This window comes from Microtus pennsylvanicus, chromosome 17, assembly GCF_037038515.1.
Source record: "Microtus pennsylvanicus isolate mMicPen1 chromosome 17, mMicPen1.hap1, whole genome shotgun sequence".
NCBI lineage: Eukaryota > Metazoa > Chordata > Mammalia > Rodentia > Cricetidae > Microtus > Microtus pennsylvanicus.
In genome coordinates this window covers 42911289-42928162 of record NC_134595.1, presented here as the reverse complement: position 1 = coordinate 42928162, position 16874 = coordinate 42911289, and the positions used below count along the sequence as shown (strand labels likewise).

The following is a 16874-nucleotide window of genomic DNA, read 5'->3' as shown; positions in this document are numbered from 1 at the left end:
CCAAAGCACGCTAATTCTCATTCTCCTCTTCTCCACTTGGAACTCAGGGGTCTAGAGATGATCTAAGCACTAACGGAGGATTCCAAACCCAGACGTCCATGAAGCATGCAACTTCTGTGGATACATCGTTCTCCAAAGACGTTTTAAATTCCATAGCAGGTACTCAAGGCCTGCTGAGAACACTCGCGTATAACACTCATCGATGTCTACATTGTATATCATGGTGCTTTCTGTCCATAATTCATATGCATAATGTACCCAGCAAAGCACACCACATTATATAACTAGAGTCTTTAACATATTTCTTAGAACATCATCCAGTGACTTCCACTTCTACTTGGCTTAAAGAGCTGTCCGCTCAGATGTTATCAAATTATTTCATTCTTCAAACAGACTTTAGCTTTTTGTTATGCATAGCCTCTTAAAATATAATAGCTCTTCAGCTTCAAAGATTGTATTAAGAACTATTTTGGAAATGTCATTCTTATTTCTCATTAACTGTCAAGTTAAACACTCCTTCCCCTGAATCATCTTCTGTTAAAGTAAGAGTTATCTTCATCTAGTTTTTAAAAGCATTGTAAGAGATCCAAAGAACAAACTTTATACCCACTTAAAATGCTTTAAACTTTTTTTAGATCCATCATGGGCACTGTTGTAATGTTTTAAATGTTGTATGGCTTCCGTGTCGCCCCGAGATTCTATTTTGCAACTCTGTTTCTGCGTCAACAACGAGCAACTCTGCTCCATCATTGTAGTCCTTGTTTGTGCTCATGTGTCTCATCACCATACGTGTGCTGTGGCTTGTGTTTACAGCATTTTCATCAATAGCTATTTCTACAGTGAACCATGCAGATTCCAGAGCATCCTTAGCGAGCCTCGAATCCAACCCAAGCACCACCGAGAAGAGCAGCGAGAAGACAGACAACTGCGAAAAGGTGCCGCTCCCCGCCCCCACCAAGCCCTCGGATGCCTTCATCACAAGCCAGGATGCTCTCAGCCTTACTCATCTCTACCGGTCTTTTGATTCCCAGATCCCAAGGCCCTTATCTTTGATTGGGTCAACTCTTCGATTTGACAAATTAGATCAAGCAGAAACCAGAAGTCTTCTTATGTGTTTCCTTCATATTATGAAGACAATTTCAGTTGGTAAGCGAATGACTTCAAGTCAATTCAAAAGGAGCAAAATAGAAAAACCTGTTTCTAAGAGCCTCACACCATGTTGTTTCTTTCTAGAGACTCTGATTGCCTACTGGCAGAGAGCTCCCAGTCCAGAGGTGTCAGACTTCTTCAGCATCTTGGAGTAAGTTTACGGTTGATCCAATAACTTATTTTCTGGAACTTACAAAATAGCTCACTATACCACTCTTCATTCAAAGAAGCCCTATGGTAAATAAATATCAACAATAGTATATAGAATATGTAAAGAAAATGTACTAGTTTTCTTTCCATATATTTAGAAGAATTGCTATGTATAAATCCAAGAATGTGAATAATTAGAATGTGACTTTTTCCCTTTTCTAGTGTTTGTCTTCAAAATTTTAGATACCTGGGAAAACGCAATATAATAAGGTAATTGTTTTAAATTCCAATAGATTAATACAGACTTTAAAACATTCATGGAGCTTTGAATATGTCTCAGTGAGTGAAGTACTTGCCGTGCAAGAATGAAGACCTGAATTTGGATCCCCAGAACTCACAGAAAGCCGTAGACCAGCATGGGTCTCTAATCACAGTGCTCCTGTGAGAATTCCCTTCCTGCAGGACGCTCTCAGGTCAGATAGTCTAGCATGCACAGTGGTAAACAAGAAATTCTATCTGAAACAAGAAAGAAGGTGACAACTGAGGTTGTCCTCTGACCTCCAGAAGGTGTGTGCATGCATGCAAACACAGAGAGAGGAGGAGCTTCATTACTAGATTACATGGATTGATAGATATAGATAGATGATAGATAGATACATAGATTATATAGATTGATAGATGATGATAGATAGATAGATAGATGATAGATAGATAGATAGATAGATAGATAGATAGATAGATAGATAGATAGATGATAGATAATAGATAGATAGATAGATAGATAGATAGATAGATAGATAGATAGATAGATAGATAGATAGATAGATGATAGATAGATGATAGATAGATATAGATAGATAGATAGACAGATAGATAGATAATAGATATATAGACAGACAGACAGACAGACAGACAAATAAGTTTATATGGGTGAAACACACCTATTTAAGAACATGCCTCCAGTAAGCTAAAAACAAAAGTTTGTCTAGAATTACTTCATACTGGCATCATTTGTCACAAGGAACACTCAAAGCCCTCTGATTTCCTAGTCCCAGAACTTGATTATGCATGTGGTGTTGGGCTTTGTGTTTGGATCCAATCAGAAGCTGACATCAGATGTCCTCCTCAATATCTGTCCACCAGAAGTACTGAGTCAAGGTCCCCTCACTGAAACCAGAGTTCACCCTATGATTGTTATAGCTAGCTAGCCGTCTTGCCTGTGGATCCCCAGTCTTTCCATCTTGAAACTGTGATTGCAGATGGCCTTCCATGCCTCCTGGGCATTTACATAAGTGCTGAGGTTCAGAAAGCAGATCCCCATGCTTTCTTTCATAGCAAGCAAGCACTTTGCCAAATTGAGCCATCTCTCGGCCCCTTGGTTTTTCATTAATACACAGAATATGAAATACCTTATTATTAAACAACTGCTAGTCATTTGTCACTCTGTTTTTATATATAAATTATAAACACTGAGCTGTGATTGAAATGTGTGTCCCTTGCAGAAAAATCGCTGCGGCATTTAAGTTTGTGCAGTCTGCCCAGAACAATGGAACTCTGAAAGGGTCCAACCCTTCCTGCCAGACCTCCGGTCTCTTGTCACAGTGGTAATATCACCTTTGCTTAGTATTTAAAGTCACGTATGTGTTGTTTATTTGTGAACACGCATGCAACAGGGTAAATAGACTCATACGTGCACATATAGCAAAACAAATGCAGTTTCGAGGAAACTTCTTAGATACTTCTCCAGCTGCATTGCTGGCTTAAAACAAAAACAGAAGACTAGGCCTTGTTCATGCTCAGTTGAAGCACACCCTGATGGGAAAAGCAGTAGCAGACATTTCAATTTAGCGAAAACCAAGACTCCAATAAAATGCTCCCTTAGTTCTTAGCAGTGTAGGAAAAAGAAAGTCCGGGATCGTGACTCCCAGTTCTGTTGAATAATTATAAGATTTCCTTAGTGTTCTTGAAGCTCACATTGTTTTTTAAAGGGTCAGAGGCCACGAGGAAACATGGGTGAGCTCACAAATCTCATTAGCTTACCTAGTTCCTACATGCAGAGCCCACTCGCTCCCTCATTAACCTGCCAATCAGAATCTCCTGCCCTGAAATACCACCGCCAAGATCCTGTGGGCCTAACAAATAAAAATTGTTTCCCCAAACTTTCCTGAGTTTAACTTATTCTTCCCAGGCGTATCGTAAGACTGTGTGATGTGTATATCTTAGAAAAGAGCTTTAGGAAGAAATAGGAAAATGGATGTAGTCAATAAATAGCAAAATAAATTTTGCTCCCGTCCATGGAGACCTGTAGAAATTGGCCTCCAGTGAGAAAGTAAATTTAAAAGATGCAATCATGAGTCTGCCTTGCAAACTGTAATGGAAGAGAAGACAATAGCGAAAAATGGCTCTGCGGTTAAGAGCACTGTTCATTGCCAGATTGTCTTGAAATCCAAAGGTCCCAAGTTCAATTCCCGCTAAACGCACGGTCTGGCGCCCTCTTGTGGGAAAAAAAGAAAAGCAATTTAGCCTAAGGGCCCCACAGTCAATCATGATAGGCTGGACAGGTGTGACCCTTAAAGGCTTCTCTCATTGCTGCCTTCTTCATTCCAAAGGTGTTGTTTATGGGTAATTTACACGGCAGCAAATTTCCCACTGCCTGTCTACTCCTTGGACAAATGTGGCAAGCAGGAAGCATTCCTAACTGCACGAATGCACTGGCTAGTTTCTGCAGGTAGACATGCTGCAGAGCACTGAAAGATGCACACTGAAGGCCTGTTGTCATTGCCATCTCAGATGAGCATCTAGAACCTCAAATGTGATTTTCCTACATCACCTACATCAACACCGCAAGAGTGTCTTTTAGGTTTTGGGTTTTGTCTTGTTCTGTGAGTTTGCTTTGGTGAGGTTAACATATCTGTAGCTACCTCTTCTCTTACTATGCAGACATGACTTTGTTTGCTTAAAAGCAAATAGATAAGGCCAGTTTGAGGTACTATCTACCTAAAAATTGTGTACCCTTATGGTTGTCTGAGCATACAATGAAGTTAGTGACAACAAGGTCAGACAAGAGTTTTCGACTGAGTCTATTTAACAACATTCTTGGTAATAAAAAAAAGAAGAAAATCAAAATATGCTAGAATAGACATCCACTGTGGCATTATCACATTATATATCTTTCTTAATATTATTAGTGCTTAAATACATTTCTTCTCATGTATTTAAAGGTCCCTTCGTTGTGTTGCTTGCAGTCAATATTGCCAGTAAAAAGCCTCTCCACAGATGTGTCTGTGTTTGTCTCAGTGCACACTATTTGAATGAATATCGATTACCGCTTTGGTGGGGAGCGTCAGCCACATTTCCCATCTCTGTTCCAGGATGCATACCACTTCTGGTCACGAAGGACATAAACAGCACAGATCTCAAACCTTACCTATAATTCGAGGCAAAAATGCACTTTCCAACCCCAAACTTTTACAGATGTTGGACAACACCATGAACAGTAAGTAAGCCAGGGGCAATGGGTTCTGTTAGCCTGTGTGCAGGACAGGAAATGCATTGTGTGTAAGATGGGAGAACTATCACACCACTGAAGTCACTCTTCTGATGTCTGCCATGGGCCTGGAAATACTTCTTCAAAGAAAGAATCACCAGGGGTAGCAGGATAAATAAATAAACAAACCAACGAATAAAAAACAGTGCCCTCACTGGGAAGAAAGGAGAATTTCACTTGAAGCTCAGTGTAATGGGCTGCAGGTGGCTTGTCTTGGTACTTTTGGTGTTGTGAGGTTAGGGCTCTCTCCCAATCAGGTAATTACTGCTGACCCTAAAGGAAGAGGATAAAAATATCCATGTCCCAAAAGCAGTAACAATGACATCATGACTCTGGAGAAGCACACAGTCTAGCTTGGCAATAAGATAAAAATAGACCCTGGCGTAGTGAAACATGGGAATTATGAGTGTGTGGCCCATGATTACTTGTTTAAAATCTATATTGCCTTACTCTCTAAGTACCTTTTATAAATAAATGTACCTTTCTGAGGAGGCTGTTTGTATAGACTGTCCGCTGAGATCACACATGTTAGTCTGTTAGGCCAAAAGCAAGAACTTTAAACAGGCTGATTCCAGAAGAAATATGATTGTACTGATGTCTGAATTGAAGAAAAATAATTTTTAAAATAATGGAAAACCTGCACCTGATGTGTACAAAGAACACTCAGATCTAAGACTCTATTTTTGTTTTGTTTTGTTTTGCTTTGCTTTGCTTTTAATTGAAATAAATGAAGGTGAAAAAGACACTTTGATTTTATGAAATATTCATCAAAATACCAGTAAACACTGCAATAGAAGGAAATATTCTACTGAGCACAGAGAATTGGCTTATATGTTGATGCACTGTTTTATTTTGCATTTTGTAGGCAACTCCAATGAAATAGACATTGTCCACCATGTAGACACTGAGGCCAATATAGCCACAGAAGTTTGCCTGACTATCCTGGACCTGTTGTCTCTCTTCACTCAAGTCCACCAGGTAAGTATGGTCAGAACATTTTTTGCAAAATGATGACTTTGGGAGTAGGAAAAACTATGAGAAGTCAGGAATATGTTTAAGATGATTTATGAAATCATTTGACCTCATAAATCCGCTTCCACATTAATGGGAAGCATGTTAAAAATGAGATTCTCAGATTTTTGTCACAAGTTGACTAATGCTTGCTTAATCCCCACACTTTGTGTTTTTTGTTTTACTACTACAATAATATCTTTCTTCCCAAGTCCTCTTGCTGTGCTGACAAGGATGCTGCACAGAGTGACAATGAGACGCCATATTTTCTAACGGAAAACCAAAAGACCAACAGTGCTATGTATTAACTAATGACTAGATTTTTTTTAAGGTTTTTGAGACAGGGTTTCTCTGTAGCTTTGGAGCCTGCCCTGGCACTAGCTCTTGTAGACCAGGCTGGCCTCGAACTCCCAGAGATCCGCCTGCCTCTGCCTCCCGAGTGCTGGGATAAAAGGCATGCGCCACCACCGCCCGGCTTGATGACTAGATTTTTGAAAGAAGAAATTGTTAACGCCAAGCATCTTTTCTTATTTGTATATAAAACTTTGTTGAGGTGTTGCCATGATGTACTTGATAAAATTTCTAGTGCTTATAAGACTAGCTATAGCACGTTTTGACAAGTGCTTAGAGAAACAGTAATTCTCATTCACTGATAGTGAGAGTTCAGGTGGGGAAAAGATAATTTGGAAAACATTATGATGGCTTCTTTTTAAAAGCTAATTATGGAGCTAGAGAGATAGCTTAGGTGTTGAGAATCAAGTTCAGTTCCCAGCACCCACATTGGAACTCACAACTACCTGTAATATGAGGACCAGGGACTCTCACGCCATCTTCTATCCTAATACATACTTTCAGACATATGCCCCCCCACACACAAACACATATTGCACAAAGTCATGCACACATCCACACACGTACTCATGCACACACATATACATAAATAAAAACAAAATTATTTTTCAATGTTAATCATTTATCTATCCTGTAACCAATCATTTGAATAGTAGCACCTATCCATATAAAGTTTTGCACACAAATATAGGCCACATCTTTATTTTAAATAACAAAAACAAACAGATGCAACCAGACATGGGCATCAACAGGTAGACATTTTAGCAGCACAATAGAATATTACTCAACAGTAAGAAGCACCTAAAAGGCTATAGCACACATGAAGTTTCAGAAGCCAAATCAGAGAAGACTGCAGTGTTGTTGGCGTCATCAAATAGAAAGAACACCTCAATGATGGACTGGAGATGTGGAGTTGAGAAAGGAATACAGGATTCCAAAACGTGTACTAAAACCTTAGGAAGTGATATTTTGTTTCTTGGCTGTGGTGATGAATTCATTATGCAATTGTACTTTCTGGATGCAGAGTTTCTCACCCCAATTGTATCTTAATAATTTAATAATGTGATTAAAAACATTTACAGTTCAGTCAAATGAAACTTCTTTAAGGACTGCACCAGGAAATACTGGATCAAAAAAAAAAAAAAAAAAAAGAACCCTCTCTAGCAGCATTGCACCAAGAAAACATTGTTTTTATGTAAAGTGCCATTATGGTGGGAGAAAAACACAACCCCATTTTAACTCTTTATACCTCAATGGGCATATGCATTGAATATCACACAGCTGAAAGGCTTTCTCAATGCCTACCTTCCACCTCATCCTCTCCCCCACGACCCGACCCCCTAGCCACACACGAGCCACACCATTCTTCTTTCTCAGTCTGAATTCACAAGCATCGCTCCATCCCCAGACTCTTACCCCATGAAAATCCTCCCAGGTCTCTCTGTGGCACATTCCTTCAGCTCTGTTCATCAATCTAAGGGATCTTCATTGACCTCTTAAGCAAAATAATCTACCCCTAACCTCTTCCTGTCACATCTTCTTTCTCTAGTTATTGTCTTATATGGAATGGGTTGGGTTTGGCTTTGACAATGCTGTGTAAACTTCCCTGAGATGATACGTGAACCATGTCTTCTTACTCAGGAGTTTCTTCTAGCACATGGCAGGTTCATAAAAGATGTTTCTGAAGGAAAGAAATCATTCCTCCACTTATCCTAAATAACATCTCTTCTGGATTCCAGAGACAGCTCCAACAATCTGACTGTCAAAACTCACTCATGAAAAGGGTCTTTGATACTTACATGCTGTTCTTTCAAGTCAACCAGTCAGCAACAGCCCTGAAACACGTGTTTGCTTCTTTGAGACTGTTTGTGTGTAAGGTAAGGATGCTCCGGGTCCCATTAAATCCCAGCTAAGGATGACAACATGCACTTAATAAAGTTTGCATCTCTCTGTGTGCAAGGCCAAAGGTTTGTTTTGTGCTATTCCAGTTTCACTAGATGCTGATCATCCGTCGTCTCCAGTAAGAAGGATACAAAAAGGTGTTGGTGCTACCTGCTTACCAGTTTTGTGGTTACTTAGAGTTTTTAACAGTTTTTTTAAAAAAAAATCATCACGTTCAAGTTTTCATGCCTAGGTAGCTACAGCAGCCATCTTTGAAGATGACCAAAAACAGCATCTGAAATAACACTGTGAAGTGAATAATGGAACATTTCAAAGATCTCATGTAGTTTGGATTGTTGTCAGTTATTACACATGGAGCATTAATGCAAGAGACTAATTAATACATGAGACGAGCTTACTGAACTCGGACTTTAATAATACAAGCATACATTCCTTTTCCTCTCCCACGAATGGAGAAAGCTCGTTTTAAAATAGTTCTTTAGTCTCTAAGTTTGAAACATGAAAGAACATGGCTCACTCCCTCCTTCCATCTCTCTAGTTTCCTTCAGCATTTTTTCAAGGGCCGGCTGACCTCTGTGGATCATTCTGCTACGAAGTTTTGAAATGCTGTAACCACAGGTCGCGCTCCACGCAGATGGAGGCCTCGGCACTTCTATACTTTTTCATGAGGAAGAACTTTGAATTCAACAAGCAGAAGTCGATTGTCCGCTCTCACTTACAAGTATGTCCTGCCCGTTTTCCTTAACTCTGCTGCTAAAACGGCTGATGCGTTTCAGTGGTGAATGAAGCATCCTGTTCCCAGGCAGCCAATCAACTGTCTGAGTGTCCAGACTACGCCTTAAAGGTTCTCAATCCCCTTGATCCTGGTTTCTATGAGACCAGGGCTGGAGAGAAATGAACAGATTTCAGTTTACATCTCCACTTGCAGTTATGTTTCTTCTGCCTATGCACTAGAATCTCCTGGGGGGGAGGGGGCAGGGAGGAACAACTTTGACAGTCACGGTTAATCTGGGAGACCAAATCTCACTGAGTTCCAAAGAAAACCATGCCTTTCTCCAAGGCATCCCAGGATTACAAGATTCTTGAAACTCTCCTTGGGCATTTACAATGATAATGAGGCCTCTAGATCATGTGATCTTCTGAAGGCTGTATACTTAAGAATGTCATTCATTGAACCTTCTAGGAGAAATTAATAGGATATTTATCTAATTCATTAACTCCCTTAAAAACATTATTTCCAGGCTGGGGAGATGGCTCTGTCTGTGCAGTGTGTGCCTAGAAAGCCTGGGGACATGAGTTTAATCCCTAAAATCCGCACTGAGAAGCCAGGTGCAATGGCGCATGCTTGTAATCTCCCCACTGGGGAGACAGAGACAGGGAGACCCCAGTCATCAGCTACACCAGCCTTCTTAGTGAGTTCCACATCCATGCGAGCTCCTGCCTCAAACAACAAAACGGATGACACCTGAGGATCCGCATTCAAAGATAACCTCTGACCTCTGCACGTACATGCGCACCCACGCAAGCACACCCTCATCATCCCACATCATCCATAAAACACAAAATGTAAATTCTCATTCTGCTTTAGGACAGTGTTTCCCAACCAGTGGGTTGCAGCCTCTTTGGGGGTCAAACAAGCTGTTTCACAGAGGTTGCATATCAGATACCCTCCCTATCAAATATTTACTTTATGATTCATAACAGTAGCAAAATTGCATTCATGAAATTTCAATGAGAATAATTTTATAGTTGGGGTCACCACAACCTGAGGAACTGTATTAAAGGGTCTCAGCGTTAGGAAGGTGGAGAACCCCTGTGTTAGAGTGATCCTTTATTCTTTTCTCTTCCAGCTCATCAAAGCAGTGAGCCAGCTAATAGCCGATTCAGGGATTGGAGGATCTCGGTTCCAACACTCGCTTGCGATCACCAATAACTTTGCCAATGGAGATAAACAGATGAAAGTAAGAGATGCTTCCTGGGCTGATTCTCTAAAGAATCAGAAATAAACGGAGGTGGAGTTTTTCTTTGACATCAAAATCACAGGATGCTTAAGAATTCTGTGCTTATCTGATCAAGACTTTGATCACTGGTACCATTTGCTTACTTAAATTTCTAATCATTAGTTCTCACTCTCTCTGTGATGTTTTTCAGTGGAATTTCTAAGATCTGGGCTTGGTTCTTATAGAACAAAGTGTGCCAAGAGCATCATTATTTACTCAAAACCATCATAAGCAAATTCATCTTTTCCTCCCGATTCTTTTCACACTTTCGGAAGGCCAGAGGTAGAAAAAGCTTCAAGCCCGGCTTGATCTAGAGATCGAGAGAGTGATTCGAGAGCCCCTCCCTCTGTTTCTGGTTTTGTCTATGTATTACATCAGCTTTTCTTCATTTGCCCAATTTATGGCCGTCTCTGTGGATTTACCTCAAAAAGTGTGAGGACACTCGTGTCAGGGATGGAAAAGCACTTCTCCAAACACTACCAATTTGAGTCAAGAAAAGGAACATCCTTGATCTATATATGAAAACAATATGATTGGCCCATCCAGTGCCACATGCCATCAATAGGAATGAAGTCAAAACTTGTTCAAGTGGCATGAACTCAGAGAGGACAGAATCTCAAGGGCAATCAGGAGGCTAATGCTAGAAAGATGGACTATCGGGCAGTACAGTTCACTGTAATCACTGTAATTCTTTTTTATTGATTTTATTGAGCTATATATTTTTCTCTGCTTCCTTCCCTCCCCTCCCCTTCAACCCTTTCCCATGGTCCCCATGCTCCCAATTTACTCAGGAGATCTTGTCTTTTGATACTTCCCATGTAGATTAGAGCCATGTATGTCTCTCTTAAGGTCCTCATTGTTGTCTGAGTTCTCTGGGATTAAATCACCATAATTCTTATCACCAAATGTTTGAATATAACCACAATTGCAATATATAGAATGCAACTTATGAACAATACATAAAATATAAGAACTTGTGGTGCCAAGCCATAATTAAGAGTATAGGTTGAAGGGCTGGAGAGATAGCTCAGTGGTTAAGAGTATTGGCTGCTCTTCCAGAATACCTGAGTTCAATTCGTAGAATCTACAAGTCATAAACAACTAACAACTGTCCATAACTCTGAATCCAAGGGATCCAATATCTTCTTCTGGCCTCTGAGGGCACCAGGTGAACAATTGATGCACAAACATACACGCAATCGAAGCACTTACACACGTAAAACAATAAAATATTGTTTAAAATTTGAGCATAGATTGAAATTAATAATTGAATGCTAAACAGATAATGACTCAGGCCCTCTCTTTTCCAAAGAACAGCAATTTTCCAGCAGAGGTGAAAGATCTGACCAAACGTATAAGGACCGTGCTGATGGCCACAGCCCAGATGAAAGAGCATGAGAAGGACCCCGAGATGCTGGTGGACCTCCAGTACAGCCTAGCAAACTCCTACGCCAGTACCCCTGAGCTACGGAGGACCTGGCTGGAAAGCATGGCCAAGATTCATGCAAGAAATGGAGACCTGTCTGAGGTGAAGAGCGAAGGCTCATTCCTTCTTCATTAACATTGTACTCCTTATCTGAATAATTAACTTTTTATACACAGCGTGAAGTATAAAAAGCGCTGTATTTTCCACCAATGTATATGATATACATCTATATATTCGATGCAGTAACTTTGGTGTAGGGCTCAGTGATACCTGATTCTAACTAGAAGGCATCAGATTGTGTATAAACATAGAGGTGGCAACATCGATTATTTGAGATGCAACTTTAAAAACGTCCACTTGGTTGATATTTTCACTTCTTTCATAACTAAGGGTTAGTCTGCATGGCGTATCCTGAGAGGGCACACTGACTCGCCTTCGGCAACCACTAAGTTTCGTGAAGAGTGAAATACATCTTTGGAATCTCTGTCTTGTGTTTTGTTATAGGCTGCCATGTGTTACATCCATATTGCTGCACTCATCGCGGAGTACCTCAAACGCAAGGGTAAGAGGGCCGTGTAAAGGGGCTAACAACCCGGGAATCAGCATCCTGAGACCTAACACATGCATTCATTAAATGGATGCTTTATTAAATAACTTTTAATTTTGTTAGATATTCCTCATTATCCTAGACTTTAATATTTTTTAATTCAATGATTTCACTGGCACACTCATGTCGTGGATGGTGACGGGCAACTTCTTGTTTCAAAGTGATGGCAATGTCTCCTTACATAATAGTCTATGGTTCCATAAGCTTGGATTAATCACAACGTGAGCCGTGCTCTAACCTCATCTTGCACTACCATAGGTTACTGGAAAATGGAAAAGATTTGCACACCACCCCTGCTTCCAGAAGACACCCATCCCTGTGATAGCATCCCATTACTAACAACTCCAGGTGGAGGAAGTGAGTTGACCTAACTGTGCTCATTTGCCTTGGCTGCTAAGGAAATCAGCTTTCCAGCTTAAAGTTTGGTTCAGTCAAACCTCTGTGAATGTGTTCCTAGAAACAAAAGCCATTTCAGGTCAATAGAAATAAAGCCTCAAGCAATATCCACTCAGATATCCCTTCCCAAACTTAAGAATTTTAGCTTGCTTCTCAGTTATCAGAAAATGAAATATTATCCAGTCTTCAGGATTATTAATTATGGTCATACCTTTATACATGCTGGCCCATCACTGGAATTTTCGTTTGAAATTGATAAATTATATAAATGTAAGGAGAGAATAGTTCGTGGGTACAGTAGTTTATTCAAAGTAAGAATGTAGATATATATTCATATAGATGTATATTCCTTTATGATAGGTATGTTCTATTTCACTTCTTAAAGACTGTGTGTCTCAGTGATAGAGTATTTACTTCGCAAGTGTAATACTTGGTGTTTGACTTCTGGCATTGCAAAATCAATGAATAATAATAATAATAATAATAATAATTTACTCTGACAATTTATAACAAAGTCTAATAAAAAGCATTTTGTGACAACTATAGTTTCTCTGTGTAAAAATGTGACTGTATCATTAATACATTTTTATCTACAATCTCTTTAAAAGTTCATTCAAGTACAGCTTCTTGACTACAATATTCTTGATAACATTATTTTAACTTGCAAATTGCTGTTGAAAACTCAGTATAGAATTAGAATCAAACTACCCAAACAAAATGATAATGGACTTTTTTTTTTTTTTTTTTTTTTTGGTTTTTCGAGACAGGGTTTCTCTGTGGCTTTGGAGCCTGTCCTGGAACTAGCTCTGTAGACCAGGCTGGTCTCGAACTCACAGAGATCCGCCTACCTCTGCCTCCCGAGTGCTGGGATTAAAGGCGTGCGCCACCATCGCCCGGCGATAATGGACTTTTATTTGCAGTATTTTTAGAAGCATAATTCAGTTCATGTTCATTTAAACCTGTGTATATTTTCTAAAGAAATTACAGTAAAATTTCCAAATAATGCAATTTCCAAATCACTTAGATGAACCTTAAGATAGTGAAGTTTCTTGCTTGGGGACCTAGGAGATGAGATCAGGTCTACACCACAGGAGCAAGTTCACCTTATATCCCTTCTTACTGTTGTCTGCCACACACGCTAATTTTTATATGACAGTCAGCAGACATCACTTTATTTAGCATGCCCCTCCTACTTGGCTATTTATCATCTTTAGATCCTGTAGAACTGTAGAGCAGCGTAGACTTTCACCTTGTATCTGCAACCAAATGAAAGAAAACTGATGAAATTCAAGTGTCAGCGTTTGCCCCAGTTAGTTCTGTGGCTCTTCAACATTAAAGCATTTTAACCACCCCCTGTGATATTGACGGTAATAGTGGCTATACTATGCTATATCTATTGAATAGGGGAGATACTTAGGTGTGAACTCCAAAATGGTAATACATGCTTCATTAGCATGTATTAATATCTATCAGTAAGTAAATCAATCTACTGAATCCCACTGATATATATGAAATATCTAAGAGGCTTTATGTTATGAGGTTTCAGAGTTGGAGAAGTAAATGATGCCTTTCTTGCAAAGTACATCTGATATCAATGAACACAGGCAGCTCCAGAAACCATGCCCTAGCTAACCGTCCTGTGCATTGCGTGTGTTATGATACTGCCAATACTAACTTCACAAAGCAAGCCATGCTCTAATGCCAAAATTGCCTCAAGTGATATTTCATTGTGCTTCATTTCCCCAAGGCATGTTCTCTATGGGATGGCCAGCTTTCCTGAGCATCACCCCAAACATTAAAGAAGAAGGAGCAATGAAAGAGGATTCTGGAATGCAAGATACACCATACAATGAGGTTAGACTCAATTGATCTAACGTCGATTAAGTTTAAAAATGCATTGAACTGTGATATTTGTGTGCATTGAAAAGTCAGATGAAGTTGCTCCGCATTATGATGTTGTTAAACAAAGTGAAACTGAGGCTCAAGTAAGACCAAGCTTAACAGATATCAATTCTATTTTTCACATATATATAAATATAGTATATTATTTTTCTTTTTTATTTAATTTATTTTAGTTTTCTTTTTAAAAAAGAAAACAAAATATCTTTTTCATTTTACATACCAATACCAGTTCCTTCTCCCTCCCCTTCCTCCTGTTTCCTCCACCTGCCCCCCATTCCACCCCCATCCACTCTTCAGAGAGGGTAAGGCACTTTGCTTTGGGGAAGGTCCAATGCCCTCCCTAGCTATAATAAAACAATATACAACAGGCCAAGAGCCAACATCAAATTAAATGGCGAGAAACTCAAATTGATTCCACTAAAATCAGGAACAAGACAAGGCTGTCCACTCTCTCCGTATCTACTCAACATAGTTCTTGAAGTTCTGCCTAGAGCAATAAGACAACAAAAGGAGATCAAGGGGGTTCAAATTGAAAAAAAAAAAAAGTCAAACTTTTGCTATTTGCAGATGTTATGATAGTATACACAAATGACCCCAAAAACTCTACTAGGGAGCTCCTACAGCTGATAAAGACCTTCAATAATGTGGCAGGATATACGATCAACTCCAAAAAAAGTAGCCCTCCTTTATACAAATGATAAAGTAACTGAGAAAAAAATCAGAGAAACATCATCCTTCACAATAGCCACAAATAATATCAATTCTATTGATAAAACATAATCTTCATAGAAATTTTAAGCTGAGCCTGATTTACTGCTCTTACTCAGAGCTATATAGTCAGCTCTTCTGTAAGACGCACAAACTCTACTCTCTGGGAAAATGTAATAAGAGATGCTAATTTTTTTTTATGTCTAGAGGGGTTCGAGACAGTGTTTTTCTGTGTAGCTTTGAAGCCTGCCCTGGCTCTCACTCTGTAGATCAGGCTGGCCTCGAACTCATAGAGATTCTCCTGCCTCTGCCTCCCAAGTGCTGGGATTAAAGGCATGTGCCACCACTGCCTGGCTGGGATGCTCTATTTTTTATGAGCTCATCGCAGTTGTTTTTTACACAAGTTTATTTATTTACAAATTTGGCTCAGCAAAAGGGTTCACAATTTCTGTGGGAAAGCCTTGTGATGTTAGCTGGTTGGTTCTCATGACAAAGCAGTTTTCTAGAAGAAATCACGTAACAACAATTCTGGTGAATTAAGCAGAGTTTCCTTCACAAAGAAATAAAAGTCCATTAGCTAATTTTATAAAGTCTTTGTATTAATATAGATGTGGAAAAAATAAACAAATTTGGGAGTTGTATTTTTTTTGAGACAGGGTTTCTCTGTAGCTTTGGATCCTATCCTGGAACTTGCTCTGTAGACCAGGCTGGCCTTGAACTCCCAGAGATCTGCCTGCCTCTGCCTCCCAAGTGCTGGGATTAAAGACATGCGCCACCACCGCCTGTCTGAGAGTTGTACTTTTATGCACTTTTGCAAACAATTCCATATTAGTTTGGTGATACTGCATGTGACTATAGCAAATACAATTGACCTTTATAGAAATGATTGCAAATGGTGTATCTCAGAGCCTTTTATTAAAAGATGCTGTTATAAATATTCAAATAATATATACCTGCTTTAGAGATTCATAATTGATAACTTCACATAGTTGATGTATTAACTGATATAGCACCACTCTGAAAGACACTGTATTAAGGGCAGGAAAACAAAGATAAATCAGGCATAATCCCTGCTTTTGAAGACTTGAGAATCTTAGAAGGTGAATCTTCAAGGTGAAAAGCAGTCAGTTTAAAACAGATGTCCAATAACTAAGAATTGCGGCATTCTATCTTTTAAATTAAAAGATGGCAGTTTCTTACATGGAAGCAGCTTGTAATGAAGGTGAAGAGGCATCAGTAAAAGCTCTGTATATTTGTATAACGAGTGCTGCTGTTAGACATCAAGGCACATGTAGGAAAGGAGTGTTCTTATAGGGGCATCGGCAGCAGGGGCAGTCGGTAGAGGACAGAAGCGTTCTCAAGACGGAATGAGGTAGAAAGTTGGAGCCAGAGTGGAAAACCAAGGCAGAATGTTAGAAACAGGGTGGCAGACCATCTTGAATTTCATTCAATCTGGAGAAATCAGATGGTGTTGGTATAAACTGGATTTCCACAAATGTTTATGGGGGTGGAGTCCTTGTGAGCAGGCTTACGTTTTAGAAGGAAATATCACTGACGAGCAGCCATTGGAGAGAGACACCTGTTTGCAGAAAACTGCTGCTTGTCGAGGGGTGCATGTCTGGGAGGGAAGTGGCAGGGATGGGACCTAATCAGTGACAATTGCAATGGAAAGAACCAAAAAGGTCTGAACTCGGCATAGCCATTGCATAGTTAAGTGATGATGAG

At 39.6% G+C, this 16874-nt stretch overlaps 1 protein-coding gene across 16 annotated transcripts in view; it reads left to right on the top strand.

Moving 5' to 3' along the window:
- Positions 1 to 16874, top strand: part of Dock10 (dedicator of cytokinesis 10) — a 249100-nt gene that overhangs the window by 210470 nt on the left and 21756 nt on the right. For 12 of the 16 annotated variants that reach the window (XM_075952012.1, XM_075952011.1, XM_075952007.1 and 9 more), the window contains exons 34-48: positions 48 to 159; positions 814 to 935; positions 1032 to 1146; positions 1234 to 1300; positions 1522 to 1569; positions 2802 to 2903; positions 4671 to 4795; positions 5712 to 5824; positions 7948 to 8085; positions 8649 to 8831; positions 9961 to 10071; positions 11423 to 11638; positions 12041 to 12098; positions 12402 to 12500; positions 14287 to 14393. In XM_075952012.1, the coding sequence (XP_075808127.1) occupies positions 48 to 159; positions 814 to 935; positions 1032 to 1146; positions 1234 to 1300; positions 1522 to 1569; positions 2802 to 2903; positions 4671 to 4795; positions 5712 to 5824; positions 7948 to 8085; positions 8649 to 8831; positions 9961 to 10071; positions 11423 to 11638; positions 12041 to 12098; positions 12402 to 12500; positions 14287 to 14393 (1716 nt within the window). The remainder of the gene's footprint in view (positions 1 to 47; positions 160 to 813; positions 936 to 1031; positions 1147 to 1233; positions 1301 to 1521; positions 1570 to 2801; positions 2904 to 4670; positions 4796 to 5711; positions 5825 to 7947; positions 8086 to 8648; positions 8832 to 9960; positions 10072 to 11422; positions 11639 to 12040; positions 12099 to 12401; positions 12501 to 14286; positions 14394 to 16874) is intronic. The other 4 variants (XM_075952022.1, XM_075952019.1, XM_075952010.1 and 1 more) reach the window with 3 other exon arrangements.